Genomic DNA, 23,059 nt, shown 5'->3' with positions numbered 1-23,059 from the left:
AATCATCGGCTGAGGTTGCGCCCGTTATCCAGCAGATTATGAAGCAGCAGTGAGTGTTCAGCTTCAGCATCAGCTCTGGCACTCATCTGGATGTATACATGGCATCAACGTGGCGTCCAATGTCTCTTGCGTTATTTTCCTTTGTTTTCCTGCAGATATCCTCGTCTTATGAGCAGCTGTCTGCCTTTGTGGAAGGAAGGTGAGTGAATTATTTTGAAATAACAAGCCAGAGATGTGATATTTTATGCATCCCATTTATTCCGATGGTGAAACCAGGAGAAACAAAGACTGTATATAGAGAATCTTTTAGATTCATTTATCAATGTGTCAGAGACAAACTAGTGCTTGCCTCCTTTGTCCACCCTTCATGCACATTGTGTCTGCATTGAGACTCCACTGAAGGGCTCTTGCAGTGAAACACAAGAGAAAATCCATCGGCATCAGTTTACAGGGCAAATCCATATTTGCTACTAAAATTGGAGGCAGAGATGTGTGTGTTAGATAAGATGAGAGCAGGCTGGGATGCAGGAATGATCAGGATTACTGAAGGAATGTGGAGCATCCTCCTGATGTCATGCTTCTATTGATTGAATGAAATATGAAATAGATTTTTTTTTAAATGTCTGGGGCTAAACATCACATAAAAGATTTGTAGAATCAAGCTGTAAAATCACATTATATATAATTTATATATTACATAAATGAGCCTGATCCGTGTTTATTATTAGTAATTGATCTTTTGATGCATTAATGAATAACATTTTGTATTGAGTTTTTTTTATTTTGACCTGGTGATAGATAGATAGATAGATAGATAGATAGATAGATAGATAGATAGATAGATAGATAGATAGATAGATAGATAGATAGATAGATAGATAGATAGATGACAGACAGATAGATAGATAGATGATAGACAGATTATATTGTATTTTCTTTGCAAGACAGCTGCAGATCAACATAATTTACGACAGACAATATGCAAAACACAATATGCCATAAAAATACACTACAGCACAATATACTCAAAGTAAACAGTGAAAGTAGTCAAGTATGCAAAAAATTTATATTTGAAATTTTATGAAAATTGCATAAAATGTATCCAAAAAAATTTTTTTTAATTGCATTTAAATTAACTTTCTGAGCATGCAGTGTAAAATTCAAGATGGTAGAATTGCATTTTATCTATATCCACCAGATGGTGCCTAAGGTTATCATATTTTTACTATTTAGTTTTCCCCAGAAAATCTGAGTATATTTAAGTTCTTGACTCACTTAGTCACGTTGTATAAAATGCTGAAAGAATATGTAAACAAACATAAATCAGCAAAATTGTTACCCTATCTGGATCTCTTTTACTACATGAAGCAACTAAGTGATTACACTGTATTGTTTTTTAAGCTGTAGGCACCAAGGCATTTTAATGGCCACATATGTTCAGTTTCTCTGCAATCAACTTCATATTGCAGTTCGCATTAAAAACACATCTAATTGGCAGCATATTGCGTTGTAGGAGCTGAATGTGTAGCGTTTCTCCACTAGTACTCGCACAGATGGAGTTTTATTACATGTAGGCCAGTCCAGGCTTTAGCTGTGTATTAACAGATTTGATTTGGTGAAGCATCTAGATACAGGCAGAACTTTAAAGACACGCACTAATCTGAGCATCCCAGCGGAAATATGCTACACGCGTTCTGAAGCGGTCAGCAGATTCCATTGATTATATAAATGTGCAGACTGTGGCCCATCACTAGCCCACATGTTCAGATACAGCGACGGCAGATCGGCGCTGAGAAGATAAGCCACTGCCGAAGCTGATAGAAGGAGGGATTTGTGTTTTCTTTCTGCCTTTCCTTCTCTATCTGTCAACACTTTATTTACGCGATCTGGTTGTTTATTTGAGAGGTGCTGTGCAGGTCAAGTTCAGTTGATGCAGACACACTGATGGATGGATTAGAGATATAGATAGATGTTGTTTGCAGTGCAGTAATTAAACAGCTCCTCCTCTACATGGACAAGGGCATCAGCACAGGGTCACCATCTTCTGCTGCACTGTGGGAGTCCTGAGGTGATAAATGAGCTTATATTGGTGTGACGATGCACAACAACAACAAATACATGCATTTACTGTTGAAATTATATTAAAGGAAATTTATTTTGGTTGTGCTTCGGCTCTGCATGACTGTGTAAATGAATATGATTCTTTCTCATAACAAAAAAGAGATATAGACTATCATACTGCTCATAAAACATTCACTAGGCTTCAGAGATGCAGTTTAGATTAAAGGATCTCAAGCTGATTAGCTGAAGGATCTACTGTAGATTTACCCATTAATAGACACGATACTACAACAACCGTAATGAAATGATCTTCACAATAGATAATGCTTTACAGTGAACTTTGTTAGAGAGACACATATGACAGTTTATCTGTTCGATAAAACACTTACTCTCCTGTTGAGTAATAAAACACCATCATCTCCGCATCGCTTTTACAACATTTCAGATCCCTCAGTTCTCCATCTAAAGCCAAGCCGATGTTGATTCTTGTTTTATTACGAGCTGTCTCGTTCTCTTTTCTCCAGCAGACTCTCCTCTGTTCTCACACACACACACACACACACACACACACGGTCTGATGTTGATTCTTGTTTTATTACGAGCTCTGTCTCGTTCTCTTTTCTCCAGCAGACTCTCCTCTGTTCTCACACACACACACACACACACACACACACACACACACACACACACACACACACACACACACACACACACACACACACACACACACACACACACTCGGTCTGATGTTGATTCTTGTTTTATTACGAGCTCTGTCTCGTTCTCTTTTCTCCAGCAGACACTCCTCTGTTCGGATAACTTTGACATGTTTGTTTGCAAAAACAATCAGAAAAATGTGTGCATAAATGCACTTGCAATGTAACAAGAAATACACAATATTTGTGGTTTAATATTGTTTTTCCATATATAAACATTGCATGATATATAGAAACAAAAATGAATGAACATTTACTGTTTGTTGATACAGCTCAACTTGTGTTTAACCTTTTAATTTCATGTCTTGAAAACAAAATATAATAAACACTTTTTTATATAAGTTTAGAATTATTTATATACTATAGCCTATGAGTTACACACTGAACTTTGATCACATCACTACGAGCATTAGTGCTAGTGATTGATGCTTGATGTAGAAAACACTACTAATTCTTCTCACACCAGATTGTTTATGTGCACAGTTAATCAATCCGAGTAGAGCTTCACCTCACATTCATTTATTTTTGTTATATGTGAGCCAGAATCTCCTCTGCTTCATCTTTCATCCTTGCTAAACGAATACATTCTCACGTCTTTCTTTGATCCCTTACTTTGACATTATGATCCAGAGACTGACCTGTAATCAGCTCTAAGAAGCAGGTTAAGCCCATTGCAGCAGCATTACTCAGTGATTAGATGTTTAAACGGTTCATCTTTGAGTAATCTGTCTTGCTGTTGAAGAAATCAGAAGAACATACGGCACATTAGATCTCTTATATCTCAATTGTTTCTCCTAGATAGCAAAACGATTAAAAGGAGAGCATTTTCTGCTGATCGTAGCATATTTTTTGCATTGATTGTTCCACGAAGAACCTAACATCCATTCTTTAACAGAATTTTTTTTATTTTTAGATTGTTAAAATGTTCTTCACACTAAGAAAAAATGGTTCTTTTAAGAACTGATCACCGAAAGGTTCCTAACACCGTGTCCTAACTGTGTATAATCCATCAGAGTTGTTGTCATAACCAGCCGCGACACGCGACGACTCCATTTTAGAAACTGTTTATATTTTTCTGCGACGTCGCGCAGGAACAAACACAAATTGTGGCAATGATAATCTTCTCAGGTACTGTTTATGTGCTTTATTTAATGTTAAAACCGTGTAATGTGACTTTGAATATCATTTAGTGCTCCAGCTTTGTAGCTGTAAAAGGAACAATGGATAATTCACCTCAGAACTTGAAATTAAACAAATGGAAACAATAACGTTCAAACTGTGAACAAAGTGTAGTATTTGACAAAGAATCTTTTAGTAACTCAGTAGCCCTATGTATTTTTTAATAATGTTTAAATGGTGTAATATTTGTGAATTTTATTATGCAGCTATTTGTCCATTTTCTTGCGAATGTCGTCGAGATTAGTCTCCTCTGGTGCCGCGAGACTCCGCCCACACGCTGTTCTGATTGGCTGTGGGTTTTGATTGATTTGGACGCATCTCGAAGTCGCGTCGCGTCTAGTGTGGACAGACAAATAATTTATCGCTGGAATCTTATCGCATCGTGTCTGGTTAGGACGGTGTTAGGGAACCCAAATGGTTCTTCTATGGCATAGCTGCACAAACCACCTTTTTTAAGAGTATAGTTTCAGAAGAGATCTTAAAAAATGTAACTGAGATGCTCTCCAAATTTATTTTATATCTCTTGCTGTATGTTAATTGACACATTTATGTCTATATTTATTTCTCTTGAGGCATTTGCAGGAGAAACATCTGAAGCAAAGTTGATACTTTAAAGGAAATATAACTGAGATCTCCTGAGCAATATATAATTTCCCTGCGGCAACAGAGCAAAGCGTAAAAAGTGACTTGAAAGAGAGTTGGTCTCACTTCACGGATGGTGACGTTTCAGCAGTGACTCACAGCATCAAAGCCTCATATTTCTCATTCATATTCATAACATGCGAAGATTCCATCTGCAGTTGAGACTGAATGACTGAATCCGACTAGATAAAATGATTTCAACTAAATGTTTATGATGGTAGATTAATAATGCACACTTAAATTCTCATACTTACAGCTCAGATGATGTACCATCCCAAGACATCAGCATTCAAGAGAGTAAGTTGTTTTGATAAATATCAAAACTAAATTTCTTCCCTCAATTTTATTGTTGTTGTTGCCATATTTAATACTTTCAAGCCTACATGATCAAAACCTGTTGCACAAAATCTTCGACATGCCTTCTGTCATCTGATCGATAGACTGTTTAAGCAAGTAAACGATCTTTTAGTGTAATTGTAAATACAATATTGTTAGTAATATTTCATGATGAACACTTACTGGACTGAAGTACTCAGGTTTGCTTGATTATCAATACGTAATTTTTTTTAGAATATCATGTTAAAATGTGAGTATCAAATATGATGATCATCAGGCTTCATCTCTCAATTATTATTGTATTGCATTGCATTATATGTTTTAAAACTACATCAAACCAAGCATTTAAATATCATCTTAATAAAACAGATTCTTGGGAGATATATGCATTTAATGTCTGTTAGCCTATACTGTTATAAAGATCAATGATTTACATTACAGCGTCAGAATGTTATCTTACTCTTTGGCCATATAAATATCAGCATTTGCACCAAAATGCTTATTTTTTGCTCAGTTTGGGTTTCTGAATAAAAGTGAGTTGTTTTTCCCACAATATTCTCACTATATCAAGAGCCATATGTCAAATACAATAAAGAAACATGTAATTTACAAAAAATACTATGTCACATGTCAGGTTTTACCGGGTTAAAACACTACAAATATACATTGTTTTAGTAAATGAACAGCTGTAGTTCTTTATAAACTTGTTTATTAGGATGAATGTGATACGCCTGTGGTGTGTTGTTTGTGTGCAGACGCTGATGGCTCGGTGTTTGTGTCTGAAGCGCGTCTCAGACGAACGCTGCAGGTGAGATGTGTTCGTCCGCCAGCGAAGCCAATGTGACCTTGTGCCGCCGCTGGGGTGCAGATTCCCAAACTAGATGAATTTAATCCTTGACAGACTGCACTGTCTTTGGAAAAACAGATTACAGACATGCTACATTTTTAATCAGGAATTTCATTCTGATGTAGGATACATTACAGTGTTACACTTTATTTTACAGTGTCCATGTTACATATGGCACATGTACTTACCATAGTAATAACAGTAAATTATGCATAATTACATGCAACTAACCCTCAACCAAACCCTAATCCTATCCTAACCCTATAGTAAGTACATGTAGTTACTTAATAATACTCAGTACTTAAATGTATAATTACATTGTAACATTGTAACACTTTAAAATAAAGTGTAACCCTGTTTTTCATAAGTGTATTTAACAGCAGGCATAGGGGAGAATGGGGCTCTATAAATTATATAGAAAGTGGCATAACATTTGAAGTAAACAACATACAGAGACAAATGAACACATTTTCCCATACAGTCCTGACCCCAGGAATTTAATTGAATGGTTATTTTTGACATCTGACAACATATTGACCCTATTTCTGGACAAAAATAGCCAAAAATGGCCAAAGATGTGTAGAGGATCAACAATATTTTCATTTTCTCAAGCGCATAGGGTGACTTTTTTTTTCCACAACCTGTTATTTCTTTATCATTCAAGTGTCTATTTTAAGATTATATTGGGTACCAAGCTGAAATAATGTCCAAAATGCTTTATTTTTAACCCTTTGCATCAAACCCGAAAAATCCAAATATGATATAAAGTGGCACCACTTTTGATGTAAACAACTCAAAGAGACAAATATAATGACAGTTGAATAATCACAATGTATGTTACCTTTTACATTTGTGTTGCTTAATCAGCTGTTTTGTGGTTCATAACTGTTTTGCTGTTTAAATTTTGCTGAAAAGCTCTTTAGTGACATTTTATATTGTGACAACTTACCCCACTTTGTGTGACAATGTGTCTTGTTACTAAAAGGTATGACATAGCCTTGTTGAAAGAGGTTAATATTTTTATTCAGCAAGGATGCATTAAATTGATCAAATGTGACAGTAAAGCGATTTATAATATTACAAGAGATTTCCATTTCAAATAAACTTTCTATTCATCAAATAATCCTAAAAAAAATATAATGCATCACGGTTTCCACATAAAAATGAGTAGCACAACTCTTTTCAACATTGATAATAATCATAAATGTTTCTTGAGCAGCAAATCCTCATATTAGAATGATTTCTGAAGGATCATGTGACACTGAAGACTGGAGTAATGATGCTGAAAATTCAGCTTTGATCACAGGAATAAATTACACTTTACTATATAGTCACATAGAAAACCGCTATTTAAAATGGTAATATTTCAGTTTTTACTGTATTTTTGATCAAATAAATGCAGCCTTGGTGAGCAGAACAGACTTCTTTCCACATTAAACCATCAGCCCCAGTCTTTTAAATGGCAGTGTGTGTATGTGACCCTGATGTGCTCTTGTTTCAGCCGTACGGATGGCAGCTTCACGCTCCTCCTCGAAGAAAGTTGCTTCAGTCTCCAGGATTGTTGCCGTATTCTCCTCTGAGTGTGACGTACAACGGCAAGACCTGTATCCTCTTCAGGGCCCGCAAACTGGCCATCAGGTACAGGAATCACAGTTTAGTGGACCTCACAGAGAGAACCTTCAGCCCCGACGCACCGGTGGACACCAAAGGCTCATTCTGCAGCAAAGACAAAGCCATGTGAGTTCAGTTGCACAGGTTTTCCTGCTTAAATGTTGATTATTCTCCTCATATTCTTCATTGTTGCGGCTCCTCTCTTCCCAGTCTGTCAGTAACGCTCTGTTTACTTCCTGTCTCTATGAAGCCCCTCCTCCTGAAAAGCACACTGTGCTCTGATTGGTCAGCTGGATCAGTGTGTTGTGATTGGTCGAGCTCTTCAAAGTGTGTTTGGGAAATGTCCCGCCCCTTTCCATAACCGCCAGTTTAACACACTACTAACTAACTCAACCAGGCCCCGCCCCTTTATTCTGCACATTAATTATTTAAATGAGGAATATTGTGACGTGTTCGTTCCCGGAAGAAACTCAAGATACAATGGAGGCGTTTCAGAAACACTGACACTGATATAGAGAAGAACTGTATAAGACCTGCAAACCACCTCAGTCTGCTTTAAGATGCTTTATTGAAGAGAGAAATTTGACAGCTGAAGAGTTTAAATGTTAAACTTGAATGATATTTAATAATATCTTGACATATTTTGTTATTCTCCAGACTCAATCTACGGTTCGGCGATGTGGAAGATCTCAGAGGCCTCTCCATCAGGTTATTTATTATTTTTTTGTGTATGATATAATGCATTACAGTGATTTTTACCTTAGTTAAAGTAAAGTATGGCCTCGTGTGGCTTATCGCCTTGAAAGTGATATGACAAAAGATACCAATCTTCAATAAATAATCATTATTATTAACATTCTGATATTTTTAATATTCTTATATTAACATTGACATGATCCCATATAAAGGCAGTCAGTCCCAAACAGCTCTGGTATTAATATTAAAGAAAACCTATTTATAATGTTTATAGGATGTTATTGTTAATGTTAGAATATTCAAATATACAATGTTTTAAAAAATGTTAATGGGCACGTTAATATAAAATTCAACCGGTGCCATCACAGATGTGTCAATATTGGTTAATTTACAGTGCAATATTTTTTGTGTGCTGGTAAAACCATCCAATTTGCACTTTTCATCGAAAAGCAGAAATGGCTTGAATGTTGTAAATTCTGTCCCATTCCTTTAACCCTTCCTTGTCTGGCTTATGCTGCTGAACTTTGTATTTTGAGCACTTCTTGCGTTGTTTTTGCCTCTTCATGATGACTCGCTTGCTTTACTCCTCATTTGTTAGTCGCTTTGGACAAAGGCGTCTGCTGCTAAATGACACATTGCTCTATCTTGCACCCAGCGCAATTGACTTTCCCTCCACAGACGCACGTCGGTAAATTAGGGAATGAACTTGCGCTCCCAGGGGCGGTTCAACGCAAAGAGGAGGTGTGTTCCGGCGCAAACGTTCCCTGGTGCTATTTTGCAGTTTCAGAAAAAAATTCCGCCACAGACCAGGAGAAACCTCGTCTAAAGTCAGCGGTACGTTATTCAGAGGCTATTTTAAGAGCGCATGCTTGGTCATAATGTAGCGTGAGCACAACTCACACACACTTTGCTTCTCTCATCTACACAGATGCAGCAGTTCACATTTTTGCAAACCATACATAATTACAATAAAAAATATTAACACACGAGGGAAATAACTGCTGTGTCCATGAAGATATGAAAAAATAGCCATAAATCTAGCTTACACATTTACCCAAATTATTATACACCTGTTTAACCGAAGCTAATTTGGTGCTGCGTTCCAGCCCTCTTTTAGACACGCACTTGCGAACTTCCCTAAGCACTTCCCCTCGGGGGAATCCCTGCCGCCATTTTGAAGTGCGTTCTACTTCGTGAAGTGGACGAGGGAAGTTTATATGGACAGAGGAGCGAGGGAGCGAGTCTACTTCAAAAGTACACTTCAGGCACCTATATGTCCCACAATGCAGAATGATTGTGACGTCCCCACAGATCTCATCTAATAATCACCACAACAAACAACTCTATGATATATTAATTATATATATTTTTAATTTAAAACAACCCAAACACACCTATAAACATTTGTATGCTGCATTACACAAATTCTTAAAGGAAAAAAAAATGCAAATAATAAATCAACTCCATAGCTGATTCCCAGTGATCAAGGGCTTAGGACGTTCCAGTTCAGCCCGCCGCAGTTCCCGCCAGTAGTGGGCACTCGTGCAACGTAAGCAATGACGTACATCCAAGTGAACGAGACGGAGGGAAGTTAGCGAGTGAAGGGCATGACAATATTGGACTGGAACAGCCCTCGTGTTTTGCCCTCGTGTGTTTCTCCATCCCCAATGTCACTTCTCTGTGTTTTACGGCCCTGGCGAGAATGTCGGTCTCCTCGGCTGTGAACCGCTCCTGGCAAATCTGGCGTTATAATAGCAATCCGCCATGGAACAAGCGCTCCTGCTCTGAAAGGGAATGTGAGATGTCGCTCTGATTGGTTTATTTCACGTTACGCCCAAACCAAACCTATGAGTGATGTAGCGACTTCAGACCAACCCATTTTAGATTTGCGTCGGGCGCAAGAGTCATTTATCCCGCCGAGACCCGCCCACAAAGTTACTTGCGTTTCGCGCTTGATACTTGCGTTTCAGATCGTTAAAATAGGGCCCTAAATGTAAATGTATATGTGTGTGTATTTCCACAGGCTACAGATGTCAAACACATTCTACGAGTCTGCGGGACAGAACTGGTTCACTCTGGATAACGTTCACATCCATTACAACTGGACGAACGAGGCCACGTTCAACGCCACAGATGTGTATGCGCCCTCCACTAACTCCTACCACTGCCAGCACGTCAGCAGCCTCCAGAAGTACGACACGCTGCTGGTTCCCAGTGCCAGCACCGACCACGCCGCAAACTGGCACATCACCTTCACTGACTTCCAGGTTGGCAGCAACACTTTCCCTCTGATAAACGCCTCGTGTGTTGGATTGTAGCATCTTGTGCAGTATTTTTAGGCTCTGGTGGGTGTGTGATGTGGGTTACACAAGCTTGTGGTTTGGCATGAGAGCAGCGTCTTTAAAAAAGCTCATAATGCAGAGTTTGTGGTTGAACATGCTGAGTTTGAGTGAAATTAAATTCTGTGTAATATGGAATATTGAAAACTATGAATTATTCTGCTTTGCCTGGATAGACAGATGGATGGATAGATAAGATGATAGATAGATAGATAGATAGATAGATAGATAGATAGATAGATAGATAGATAGATAGATAGATAGATAGATAGATAGATAGATAGATAGATAGATAGATAGATAAGATGATAGATAGATGGATGGATGGATGGATGGATGGATGGATGGATGGATAAGATGATAGATAGATAGATGTGATAGATAAGATGATAGATAGATAGATGTGATAGATAAGATGATAGATAGATGGATGGATGGATGGATGGATGGATGGATGGATGGATGGATGGATGGATGGATGGATGGATAAGATGATAGATAGATAGATGTGATAGATAAGATGATAGATAGATAGATGTGATAGATAAGATGATAGATAGATGGATGGATGGATAGATAAGATGATATATAGATGGATGGATGGATGGATGGATGGATGGATGGATGGATGGATGGATGGATGGATGGATGGATGGATGGATAAGATGATAGATAGATAGATGTGATAGATAAGATGATAGATAGATAGATGTGATAGATAAGATGATAGATAGATGGATGGATGGATGGATGGATGGATAGATAAGATGATATAGAGATGGATGGATGGATGGATGGATGGATAGATAAGATGATATATAGATGGATGGATGGATGGATAGATAAGATGATATATAGATGGATGGATGGATGGATGGATGGATGGATGGATGGATGGATGGATGGATGGATGGATGGATAGATAAGATGATATATAGATGGATGGATGGATGGATGGATAGATAAGATGATATATAGATGGATGGATGGATGGATGGATGGATAGATAAGATGATATATAGATAGATGGATGGATGGATGGATAGATAGATAGATACATAGAAAGATTGATTGATAGATAAGATGATAGATAGATGGATGGATGGATGGATGGATGGATAGATAGATAAGATGATAGATAGATAAGATGATGGATGGATGGATGGATGGATGGATGGATGGATGGATGGATGGATGGATACTCATCATCTGATCATCTGCTGTTTCCTCAGATCCAGGCGTTTAATGTTCTGTCCAGTAAGTTTGCGTCCGCCAGCGACTGCGAGACCTTCTTCACTCCTGCGATCCTGATGGGTCTGATCACGTCCCTGATCCTCCTGCTGGTGCTGGCGTACGCACTGCACATGGTGGTTCACCTCAAGCACATCGACCGCTACGAAGAGCACAAGACCACCGTCTACTTCCCTCGCAGCACAGAAGCGGACAGCACAGAGAAGAACAACCTCTAGGGTCCCGGAGAGACACACACACACACACACACACACACACACTTCTGTGACTCTGAGCCAGAAAGAGAGGAAATCAGCGGACGGGACTCTAGCTGGAAGAAAATCCCATCCGAACGGGAACCAGGGATCTTCGGGACTGACTGCACCACGGCAGTGACATCATTGTGGTGGGACAGTGGAAGTCCGAATCAGGAGCTTCAGGAGGATTGGGAGATATCAACCAGTTCTCACCAAAAACCTAGGAATTAAACATTCAGCATCAGGTTTCATGAGCCGTCATTTCTGAGGGAGATCTTCAGATGTTTGAATGCAATTCGAAATAGCACAATAATCAATATATCTTACATTTGCATCGTCTGTCTTAGCTTCTGTTCGACTGCTGAGGACCAGTTTAACTTCAATACTGATGCGCCTTTAAAGTCAACATGAAATGTGTTTGCAACCAATTTACCTTTGTAATATGAGATATTTGCACATATGCATGTAGAAAAAGTCGGAGCTGATGGTGCAATGAAATCAAGGAACATGAATTAAGAATTTTTTATTTCATGTTGACTTTGAAGTTTTGAACTATGAATAAACCGTTATGATCATGTAATATAGTTTTAATTTGACTATCAGTGAAAACAGGAATGCTTTTTCCCCTCTTGATTAGAAAAGTACTGATCGACAAAAACCTAAAACTCTATAAAACATACTGCGAAACGGTTTCAATACAGTGTTTAACCAGCAAATATTTGAACACATTTTTTCTTGAGGAGTTGCAAAAAAAATTCAAAAAATAATTTATTAATTACTGATGTTACTTTGAGAATATGTATTTTTTTAAATTGTGTTATGGTATTTTTTGTGTAGATTGTATGTTAACTCTGGTTTTTGTAATTTCTTATTTAATTTTTGTTTCTGGTCTTTTGTGTATGATTTCATGCGGAGCCTTTGGCTGCGGTGAAGAGCGGCTTCTTATGAGTTAACTTGGATTTTTAATCAACTATTGAAGCAAAACAACAGTGGAAGCAACAACATGATGTCTGTTGTGTAGTGAACATGCTGCATGCCAGTGGCTAGAGACATTTCACAACCAGAATAATCAGATGGTTTGCGTTGTACCATGTACTGTATATTGCTAATAATCATAATGTGCTAAATAAGGGAAAATGTTTTTTTTTTTTTTTTCATGTACACTTGTATTTGGGAACATAATAATAGCTTAACTTTGTTCAGCAGACATTTATGCAGATAAAATGGAGATGTGAAATGGGCTATGATGTATTAATATTTGATTATTATTGTCCTCTCAATTGAGTTCAATAAAACCAGCAGCACAGTTGCGTTTCAAAATGATTTTGTTTTAGCAATAATAGAGAATGTTTGAATGGTACCATACGATACAGAAATTGATTGGTTGGAAATGAGTTGACTCAGATTATATCAAATCATGTGTGTAGCAGTGATTTATTAACAATGAACTGTTATTTCTACAAACAATCTATGAGCTCTAAATTAATTAAGCGTTTTCTAATAGCGCCACCTAGTGGCCGTATAAAATACTCGTGTATGAGCTTAAAGGGACAGTTAGTACACCCAAAAATGAACATTTTGTCATCATTTACTCACCCTCAGTTTGTTATAAACCTGTATGAGGCTTTTTTTCTGCTGGACACAAAAGAAGATATTTTTTAAATGTTGGTAATCAAATAGTTTCTGGTCCATATGGACTTCCATAGTATTTTTTTTCTATACTATAGGAGTCAATGGAGACCAGAAACTGTTTACCAACATTCTTCAAAATATCTTCCTTTATGTTCAACACATTTATGTTTAGAAAAGCTTGAGGGTGAGTGATGACAGAAATTTTATTTTTGGATGAACAATCTCTTTAAAGTTCATGGTTTCGTATCAAATCTCGTTTATAGAAGGGCATTTCAATTTTATTAGATCCTAATGTTTAAAGGACATCTGTAGCCTATATAGTTTATTGTATAAATAGCCAATTTATATACGCTAATTATTATAAATATGATTATATTAATGTTTTATATGCTTTACTGTTGGATGTTGTTGTTTTACTCTAATTATTTTAATCTTTTTATGTTTAACCATTCGTTTGTTTGTTTTTACACCGTTTTTTCCTCTAACTTCCACCCACAAACGGCTCGAAAACCCCTGGTTTAGAGGATACCACGCAAATGTTGTAGTAATCTTCTAATATAATAAAGTATTAATTCAAAGGAAAATAAAACAACATCTACAAAAACTAATTTAAAACAGAAATAAATATATCGAATCTAGTTCTCCGAATAATACGGACACTATTATAATATTGAGATCAGGGTTTTCGTTACAAAACTTTTTCGAGGACACAGCACGTTAATAGTGTTATAGTTTACTAATTAAATGATTTAATTAAGGTGGAATTAAAGAGAACATTTCATTTCATTCCCAATTCACCTTAAAACGTGTCGAATCTAGTGTTCTGAATAATCAGACAGCTTTTCGATCACGGAAGCCACCGGAAGTTTCTCGCAAGGTCCTCATGTTGAGTCGCGTGTCATTTGCAAGTAAATTATTACTTTTCCGTTATATTCCCCCCTTTTCAATCCTAACCCATAGAAATCTCTTTACCGCCCGGTTTAATATGAATATGGAGAGATGCGTAGTCAGATGTTTGCCGTGTGAGTCCAAACTGACCATCTCGTTTAACCTCGACGGCAGTAATAAACAGATGCTGCGCGAGCAAACAGAACCGTTAGGGAAAGTTCTGGCTCGGATAGCGTCCGGCATCATCAAAACAAGAAGCAAAGCGAGAAGATTAAAGCAAAACAAGGGGAAAAGTGAGACTCCGGAAGTGGATAAACCCCAAATCAGTCTGTGTGTAAACGGAGATCACGTGTCTGTGGAGACTGTGAACTCTGATGCGTGGCTGGATGGGGCTGTGCTTCATGTGGGGGATTTGAAGTACAAAGTGGAACGAAATCCTCCAACATTCACTTTATCCGAGCTGCCATCGTCTCTAATGTCCGGGTTTCCAGTTTGTCCCAAGCTGGAGATCGAGTTTGGAGATCTCAAGGACTGTAAGTTCATGTGGCTCAAGGAAAGCTCACCTAATGCCCATATGAGAGGAGATCCAGACTGCTGGAGGGAGGCAGGACTTGAACGTGTGTTTACGCCATCTAATCTAGACATTGGTTTAAGGGTGATGTTGAAATGCACACCAGGGAATGGATCCAGGTTTGGGGAACCCAAGGAACTGGTGTCTTCAGGCGCTGTAGAAGCCGGTCCAGGAACATGTACCTTTGATAACAGGCACATGTACACTCAGAAGGTCACAGATGATTCTTCCCTGAGGGTTTTGTCTTATAACATCCTTGCTGACATCTACGCTCAAACTGATCTTTCCAAAACGGTGTTGTACCCTTACTGTGCACCATACGCCCTAGAGATGGACTACAGGCAGAATCTGATCAAGAAGGAGCTGTCGGGGTACAACGCGGACATCATTTGCCTCCAGGAGGTGGATAAGTGTGCTTTTTTAGATAGTTTATCTCCTGTGCTGGATGCTTTTGGGTTGGAAGGGGTTTTCAGAGTCAAGGAAAGACAGCATGAAGGTCTGGCGACGTATTTTAGAAGGTCAAAGTTGAAGTTGCTCGAGCAGTATGACGTCGTGCTGAGTGAGGCCTTGGCGGCGGATCCTCTTCATCGGGAACTGTTGGAGAAAGTGTCCACCAATCCCAGCTTGAAAGAGAAGATCGAAACCAGGTCAACGGTGTTGCAGGTATTTCACTGCAACAGATTAAAGACCTTAAATCAATGATTTGACTCCCATTGTCCAAAAGGCCTCCAAGACTTTTCCAGTTGTTTGGGATTTACTGGATCAGGCTTAAGGATTTTTATTTAAAAAAAATTTTTTTTTTAGCTTAAGCTTGGTTTAATGAAGAAAAAAAAAGTCATATTTTATATATATATATATATATATATATATATATATATATATATATATATATATATATATATATATATATATATATATATGAAGAGTTCAGATGCAAAAGCCTGTAAGTGCCATCTGAAATTTTCTTCTAGAATGATCATTTTTATGAAGCTTGTATATTTAAGTTCAGTTATTTCACTTAAATGGCAATTAATAGGTAATTTTCATTGCCATTTAAGTGAAATTACTTAGCTTAAATATACAAGCTTTATAAAAATGATCATTCTAGAAGAAAATTTCAGATGGCACTTACAGGCTTTTGCATCTGAACTCTTCATATATATATATATATATAGGCTTTTTTAAATTTTTATATACACTTATAGTCATACATTTAATAATAGTTTTTACCCTTAAGATTGTATTTATTTTATCAAAAATTCAGTAAAACCTTAATTTTGTGAAATATTATTAAAGTGTCAATGAATTTAAATTTTAATACATTTTAAATGTCATTTATGTGATGGCATTTTTATTTTATTTATTTATGAATGAAAGAACTTGTTTGTGTTCATTTTATTTATACATTTTCCTAATTATTTCTCTAAAAACAAAATCCTGAATTAAAATAAGAAATTTCTGTATTATTATTATTTATTTTTTTGTGTGGCTTATTTTAATCCTTGTTTTGTCTTGCTTCAAATTGTATCTATGCAAAAACCAACAAAAATGCATCGCTTGCCCAATTTCTCAGGTGACCATTCTGCAGTCGTTATGCGACCCATCAAGGACATTATGTGTCGGAAACACACACCTGTACTGGCACCCTAAAGGTAAGCATCAATGTGAATGGAATGACTTTGATTTTAATTCAATTCAACCATATTGTTATATTTAAACAAGAAATGATCCATGTTAACATCAGTAAATGATGGAGTGCCTCAAGGGTCTGTTTTAGGCCCTCTGCTATTTTAAATTAACATGCTGCCACTTAGCAATATTAAAGGTGAACATCAATGTGAATGAAATTACATTTTGTGTTTTCAGGAGGAAACATTCGACTGGTCCAGATTGCTGTGGCCCTGAAACACATGAAGCAGGTGGTGATGGAGAAGCATCCCGGAGCCAGGCTGATATTCGCGGGTGATTTCAACAGCACGCCCTCCTCCGGCCTCTTCCAGCTCGTCTGTCAGGGATCCGTCTCGGAGGATCATGACGACTGGGCCTCCAATGGCCCGGAAGAGCAGATCCAGGCGGGACTCGCTAACCCGTTCCAGCTGGCCAGTGCCTGTGGGGTCCCGTCCTACACCAACTACGTTGGGGGCTTCCAGGGGTGTCTGGACTATATATTTGTCGAGCCACATGTGCTGCAGGTGGAGCAGGTCATTCCTCTGCCCAGTCACGAGGAGGTCACCACCTATCTGGCCCTGCCGAGCGTCTCGCACCCGTCTGATCACATCGCGCAGGTGTGTGACCTCAAGTGGAGTACAAGCGAATAACATGTGCTTCAAATGTGTCCATGCACATCAATCATCAAATGCACAATGCATTTGTATACTTGGACCTTATAACTAACTAAACAATTTTAGCTTTTAAATGATCAGATTTGCATTTCAGCATTGTATTTGTATTTATCATATAGGTTCATTCTCACTTGTACAATTTAATATTTATGATGAGGGTGAATTATTGTGACATTTATCAAATGACTCGATTGACTCCTACTTGGAGATATTAAAAGCTGTATTTAAAATATGATTGTTTTTAAATTCTTCGCTAACTTTTCAAACTGGAGGAATGAAAATGGTTCAGAAAAAGAACCAATTTCTCTTTAATAGACACACTGAGTACTATTGGTTTCAGCGATGCGCAATGTGTTAACATCTCAAGAAAATTGTGTGGTTTTATGACTCTTTAAAGCATTAAACTATGACAGCTCATCGTTCAAAAGCGACTGGTTATCATAGATTGAGCCTTTGTCAATACACAACCATACAAGTGATGCATTTCACACTTTTATTCATTACGTTTTTATGCATTTTAAAATAGGGGAACAGCTAGATGATTCCTAGCATTGAGTATTATCAAAAGCTGGGAATAAAAACAGGTGATTATGTCTTAAATATTCTGAACAGGTTTATTCTCAATTTAAATGGTAAATCAAAAGCAGGTCAGGCAAGTGCGTTCACATAGTAAAGCACAGCGCGTTTAAGGCAATTGTGATTACATACATAATAAAAAGGCTGCTTATTTACAACATCATCAGACCAGTTCCTAATATAATCTTATGCATGTTAAAACTAATGCTTATATCAATGCATTGCCAATCTCTTAAAGTGTGCTATTATAAGAAAACACTTTTATTTATGAAATGCATGCTTCTCTGAGAATCTTTCCTTGGATGTATGGCATGCAAACGTTCGGGAACGATGTATTCGAAATAAAAAAAAGAGCTTTTTTAAAAAAGAAAAAGGTCTCATTATTAACAATGCTTGGATGTATAAGTGCAGATCTTAAGTCTAGTGCGTACATCAGCACTTACTGTAACAAAAGATCCAGGAGCTCCTTAACAAATGTAGTAGTTTTCATACTTTGGTCAAATCTTTAGATTATATGGCTACATACATCAAGAGGAATGAATCTGGGAGAAATGTCAGTCAAGGTCAAAGGTGCAACGAATCAAAAAATATAATGTTAAAATGCACTGCCAAAGATTGACATCAGCAGGTGAATTTTTGGTAATAATCCATTGAAAATGGTACATGAAGAGCTTCTGTGACAGATCAATCCACTAATCATGTCCTTTGGAACAGCACACATCCTGTTTGAACAGGAAGTGCAGTTTAATGTTTGGAGAGCTGTTCGGAAAGCCAGTCTAATCCCTCGTATAAACCAGTCCCTTGAGTCGCACAGGTCGCCTGGACATACCACTGATAAAGAGAGTGAAAATGACAATATTAATATATTCTTACCAGTAAACAGATACATTAGGCATTTAAATGAATGATGAAACTTCATATTACACGTAACTGATTCATGTATACATTTGCTCCAAGGTAATAACCAATATTAAATGGAGCTTATAATTATGCATAACTATTATAATAATATTGCACATTAAGCTTTCTCACAGTTCTGCTTCGAAGTGCTTGCAATCCAAGTTTGTCCGTCATCTCACTGATGGGCATCGCATTTGGTAAATCTTGTTTATTTGCAAAAACCAGCAGGACGGCATCTCTCAGTTCATCTTCCTGAAGCTGTTGAATTTTGAAACAGAACTACTCATAAACATGTCACATTTACTGAGGATTTGTGCACAATAAAGCAAACGTTTTGACAAACGCCCCAATTATGCTATTTTAAAGCTTCCTAGTTTAGTTTTGGACGTCTTCTACAATAGGTTCATATGCATCCGAGGTCAAAAAACATTTTAACTTTCTCATAATATCTCATAATAGGGAGTGAGTCTGGAATTGCTGAAGACTCGTTTCAGTAGTGCAGAATCGAGACTTTTATCGTGCACTTTGATCTTTAAAACTTATGCAGTTTGCAGACCGTTTACATTCACAAACAACATTACTCACTGCATGAAAGGTAATATTCATAAAAGCATAATAGGGGCACTTTAATAGTTCCTCATGTGTTGTACTGCTCCAGAAATGGTGCTTTTCCTCACCATCTTCTGAAGCTCTTCTGCTGCTTCTTGTGCTCGCTCGCGATCATTACTGTCCACAACGAAGATCAGACCCTGAACAAACAACAAAACGTGTCACATTCAGAGTAAAAACATCAGTCAGAAAATATAAAGCACAGGTTCTTCTCTTAAAGGTATAGTTCACTTTGAAATTAAATTTTGGTATGTTTTAGCTTACCTCAAGGGCATCCAAGATGTAGGTGTCTTTTTTTCCGCAATAGTTTAAATTTTGATATTTTTAGGTCAAACCGTTCTTGTCTGTCAGTCATATAATGCAGGTCTATGGTCACTGTCTCAAAGAGCATGCACAGAGTCCAAAATAAAACAATTCCCCATCGTAAGTACACATTGATGGCCTAAGACACGAAACGAGCAGTTTGTATATAAATACTGTTCGTTTTCTCACACAAACCGCTCGTTTCGTGTCTTAGGCCATCAATGTGTCATCAATGACTTTGTGCATGCTCTTTGAGACAGTGACCATAGACTAGGGCTGAACGATACATCGAATTTTCATCGTCATCGCGATATGAACTCGCGCGATGAACACATCGCAACAGACAGCCTGACACGATGAATAACACCTGGTTCAGATTACAAGATTTTTGTGTCTGTTACGATAGTCACGGTGTCAGATTACACGATTTTGACTCCGAAAAACTTGTCGTGTCATGGACAAGAAACATGTCAGACTCATAGACTGTAAAAAGGTCAGACTACACGTTGCTTTCCGACCAGTCATCGCGTGCCGTCACACGCACACATTCACTCGCAAACATTCACTCGCACACACACACACACTGTCCCTCGCTCGCTCGCGCGCACACACACACACACACACACACACTGTCCCTCGCTCACTCACTCGCGCTAAATAGTAATCCAGGCAGGTAATAAACGTTTGACCTATCACGCAAATAACCTATTAAAGCACTAAGACATGGGAACAGTATATTCTATTTTACAGTGTCTATTTAAAAAAAAAAAAAAAAACAGGAATTGTTGTTAGCTATAGCTAACATTCACATTTGAATATTTATCGCAAGTCATATCGTCATCGCAATATTAAACAATGTTATCGCACATCGCAGCTTTTCCTCATATCGTGCAGCCCTACCATAGACCTGCATTATATGACTGACAGACAAGAACGGTTTGACCTAAAAATATCAAAATTTAAACTACTGCGGAAACAAAGACACCTACATCATGGATGCCCTTGAGGTAAGCTAAAACATAGCAAAATTTAATTTCAAAGTGAACTATCCCTTTAAAAACTCATATCATACACATTGCACACAAAGCTGCATCACATTGTGTCAGACTCAAATCAGTCTGTGCTGCCCAAACTCTTCAGATCATCAGACTGAATTGATCAGGGGCCGGTTGTGCGTAAGTTAGTTAGTTTTGATGTAAATGGGCACTAAGATACAACTTATGCACTACTAAATATTTTTGCGTTGCACCGTTAAACTTAGTTGAAGCGTAACTCTTTGTATAAACTAGGGCTGCACGATATTGAAGAAAAATGCGGTATGCAATAACTCATTCAATAATGCGATACGATAATGCTTTAAGTGTGTAAAATAAACTTGAATTATCTTTAAAATATATTTCAAATTATATAACGTACATATGCGTTTCATATTCTTTTTGTGACAAGAAAACATCCCTACAACTAGTGAAAGTGAACATCAGTGTTTTACTGAAGCATAAGAAGTGATATTTTAACATCAGTGAGGGTTTAGGGGTTCAGGTTATCCTACATTAGGGTTATTTAACAACAGAAATCAATAATGAATGAATAATCAAATATAAAAATAAAACACTAAGTTATTACTGTATGAATTAAATATATACTAATTCTTATTAAATCTACAAAAGTTATTCAGCCAAGAGCAGTGAGTGATTTTCTCTTTCTTTTTTGTTCATGACCCAAATTATTGCAAGCTGTTGCAATATGCATATCACAATGCATATATACATTTGCGATATTTCGATATATTGTGCAGTCCTAGTATAAACGAAATATTTACGGCAGCCTCTGATCAGGAATAACGATTGAACTAAAATATCAGACAGACTGAACTGCATCAATAAGCTAAAACTTCACACACACACTCTGGGGACATCAGAGACTTATTTTACATCTTGTGAAAAGGGCATTATACCACCCCTTTAATCGTCAGCACAAAATTCATGATCGAGTGAAATGACTTGCCTTAAAGGGTTAGTTCACCCAAAAATGAAAATTATTGACGTACAACATAGACGCGCTGCGCAAAAACACTATGTGAACTAACTCTAGGCCTAGAGAGAAGGAAATGAATAGTGGAATAAAGTCGTTATTTTTGTTTGTTTTTGCGCACAAAAAGTATTCTCGTCGCTTGATAAACTTAAGATTTAAGACCACTGATGTCACATGGACTACTTTGATGATGTCTGTATTGCCTTTCTGGACATGGACAGTATGCCGTCCATTGACTTTCAATGGAGGGACAGAAAGCTCTCAGACTAAATCTAAAATATCTTAAACTGTGTTCCGAAGATGAACGGAGGTCTTACGGGCTTGGAACGACATGAGGGTGAGTCATTAATGACATAATTTTCATTTTTGGGTGAACTAACCCTTTAAAGGGACTTTCCTATGAGTAAATGTAGAAATTGACATTAAAGATTAAGAAATGCTTTAAGTATTTTTCATTGTTATTTCTAATGTAAACAAATTAAACCTGTCGATCGATTTTCCATTATGAGTTAATTGATGATCCATAATATGAATAATCTCAAACATCCAGCAAAGAAAAAGAGAATTACATGAACAGAAGAGAAACTGTTCTGTTCTCCAAATCAAACTCTAGTAAAGGCCGTGCCAGTTCAACTTAATCCTAATAGAAATACCAACATCCTCTACAAAGAACATCAACGGCATCCAGCCAAACTATAACTACACACCCGTAGTAGTTTATTTAGCAGCTCACAAGGCTGGACGATCAAACTCAATCAGAACGGCCATGGCAGAATGACCAATTCATCGGCTGGAATGCTGCGACTCCACTGTGGTTTGACTATCTTAACGTGTGCGAGGGGACGTCCTGCTGTGATGTGAGGCCATCTATGCATATGTTTACCTGGGTATTCTGGAAGTAGTGTCTCCACAGAGGCCTGATCTTATCCTGACCACCCACATCCCACACGGTGAAGCAGATGTTCTTGTATTCGACCGTCTCGACGTTAAAACCTAAAGGAATCACACAGGGTTGGGTGCATTAGCATTTGAGATGCAGATTTTTGCAGTTGTTTGCATTAAGATGAGAGTTTCAGGGTAATAAATCAATGGCAAATTTCACAAGAACTGTCAAATGCATGTACGTACGAGTCATGAAAATCATGTAACAATGGAAAAATCTTCTATGCTTCATTTCCTTTAGGCAAAATATCCTATATTTGACTTTAAAATGGATGTTTTTGTGAGAATATCTCTTAATTTAAGGTATAATGTGAAAGTCTATGGGATATCAACACAGCATCCCTTGACATA

The 23,059-nt window shown here is 37.5% G+C and overlaps 3 protein-coding genes across 3 annotated transcripts in view; 2 read left to right on the top strand and 1 right to left on the bottom strand.

The window, feature by feature from the left end:
• The first annotated feature begins 59 nt into the window (after positions 1–59).
• atp6ap1la (ATPase H+ transporting accessory protein 1 like a) lies at positions 60–13,219 on the top strand. Its single transcript, XM_081357082.1, has 7 exons — positions 60–199; positions 4,855–4,895; positions 5,690–5,742; positions 7,283–7,518; positions 8,050–8,100; positions 10,112–10,355; positions 11,660–13,219. The coding sequence occupies exons 1-7, from the start codon at positions 99–101 to the stop codon at positions 11,894–11,896; spliced, it is 963 nt and encodes a 320-aa protein (XP_081213208.1). The 5' UTR covers positions 60–98; the 3' UTR covers positions 11,897–13,219.
• A 976-nt stretch (positions 13,220–14,195) lies between these two features.
• pde12 (phosphodiesterase 12) lies at positions 14,196–17,582 on the top strand. The gene is made up of 3 exons (XM_081357528.1): positions 14,196–15,668; positions 16,579–16,657; positions 16,872–17,582. The coding sequence occupies exons 1-3, from the start codon at positions 14,430–14,432 to the stop codon at positions 17,321–17,323; spliced, it is 1,770 nt and encodes a 589-aa protein (XP_081213654.1). The 5' UTR covers positions 14,196–14,429; the 3' UTR covers positions 17,324–17,582.
• Positions 17,583–17,728: 146 nt separating this feature from the next.
• The window catches only part of LOC308685625 (ADP-ribosylation factor 4-like), a 6,318-nt gene continuing 987 nt past the window's right edge, over positions 17,729–23,059 (bottom strand). The window contains exons 3-6 of the mRNA XM_081357530.1: positions 22,650–22,759; positions 19,501–19,572; positions 18,956–19,081; positions 17,729–18,754 (exon numbers count right to left, since the gene is read on the bottom strand). Of these exons, the coding sequence (XP_081213656.1) occupies positions 18,668–18,754; positions 18,956–19,081; positions 19,501–19,572; positions 22,650–22,759 (395 nt within the window). The 3' untranslated portion in view covers positions 17,729–18,667. The remainder of the gene's footprint in view (positions 18,755–18,955; positions 19,082–19,500; positions 19,573–22,649; positions 22,760–23,059) is intronic.

Source organism: Scardinius erythrophthalmus (assembly GCF_964197995.2).
Source record: "Scardinius erythrophthalmus genome assembly, chromosome: 25".
NCBI classification, from domain to species: Eukaryota; Metazoa; Chordata; class Actinopteri; order Cypriniformes; family Leuciscidae; genus Scardinius; species Scardinius erythrophthalmus.
Note: the sequence above shows the minus strand (reverse complement) of the source record. Positions and strands in the feature narration are given on the sequence as shown.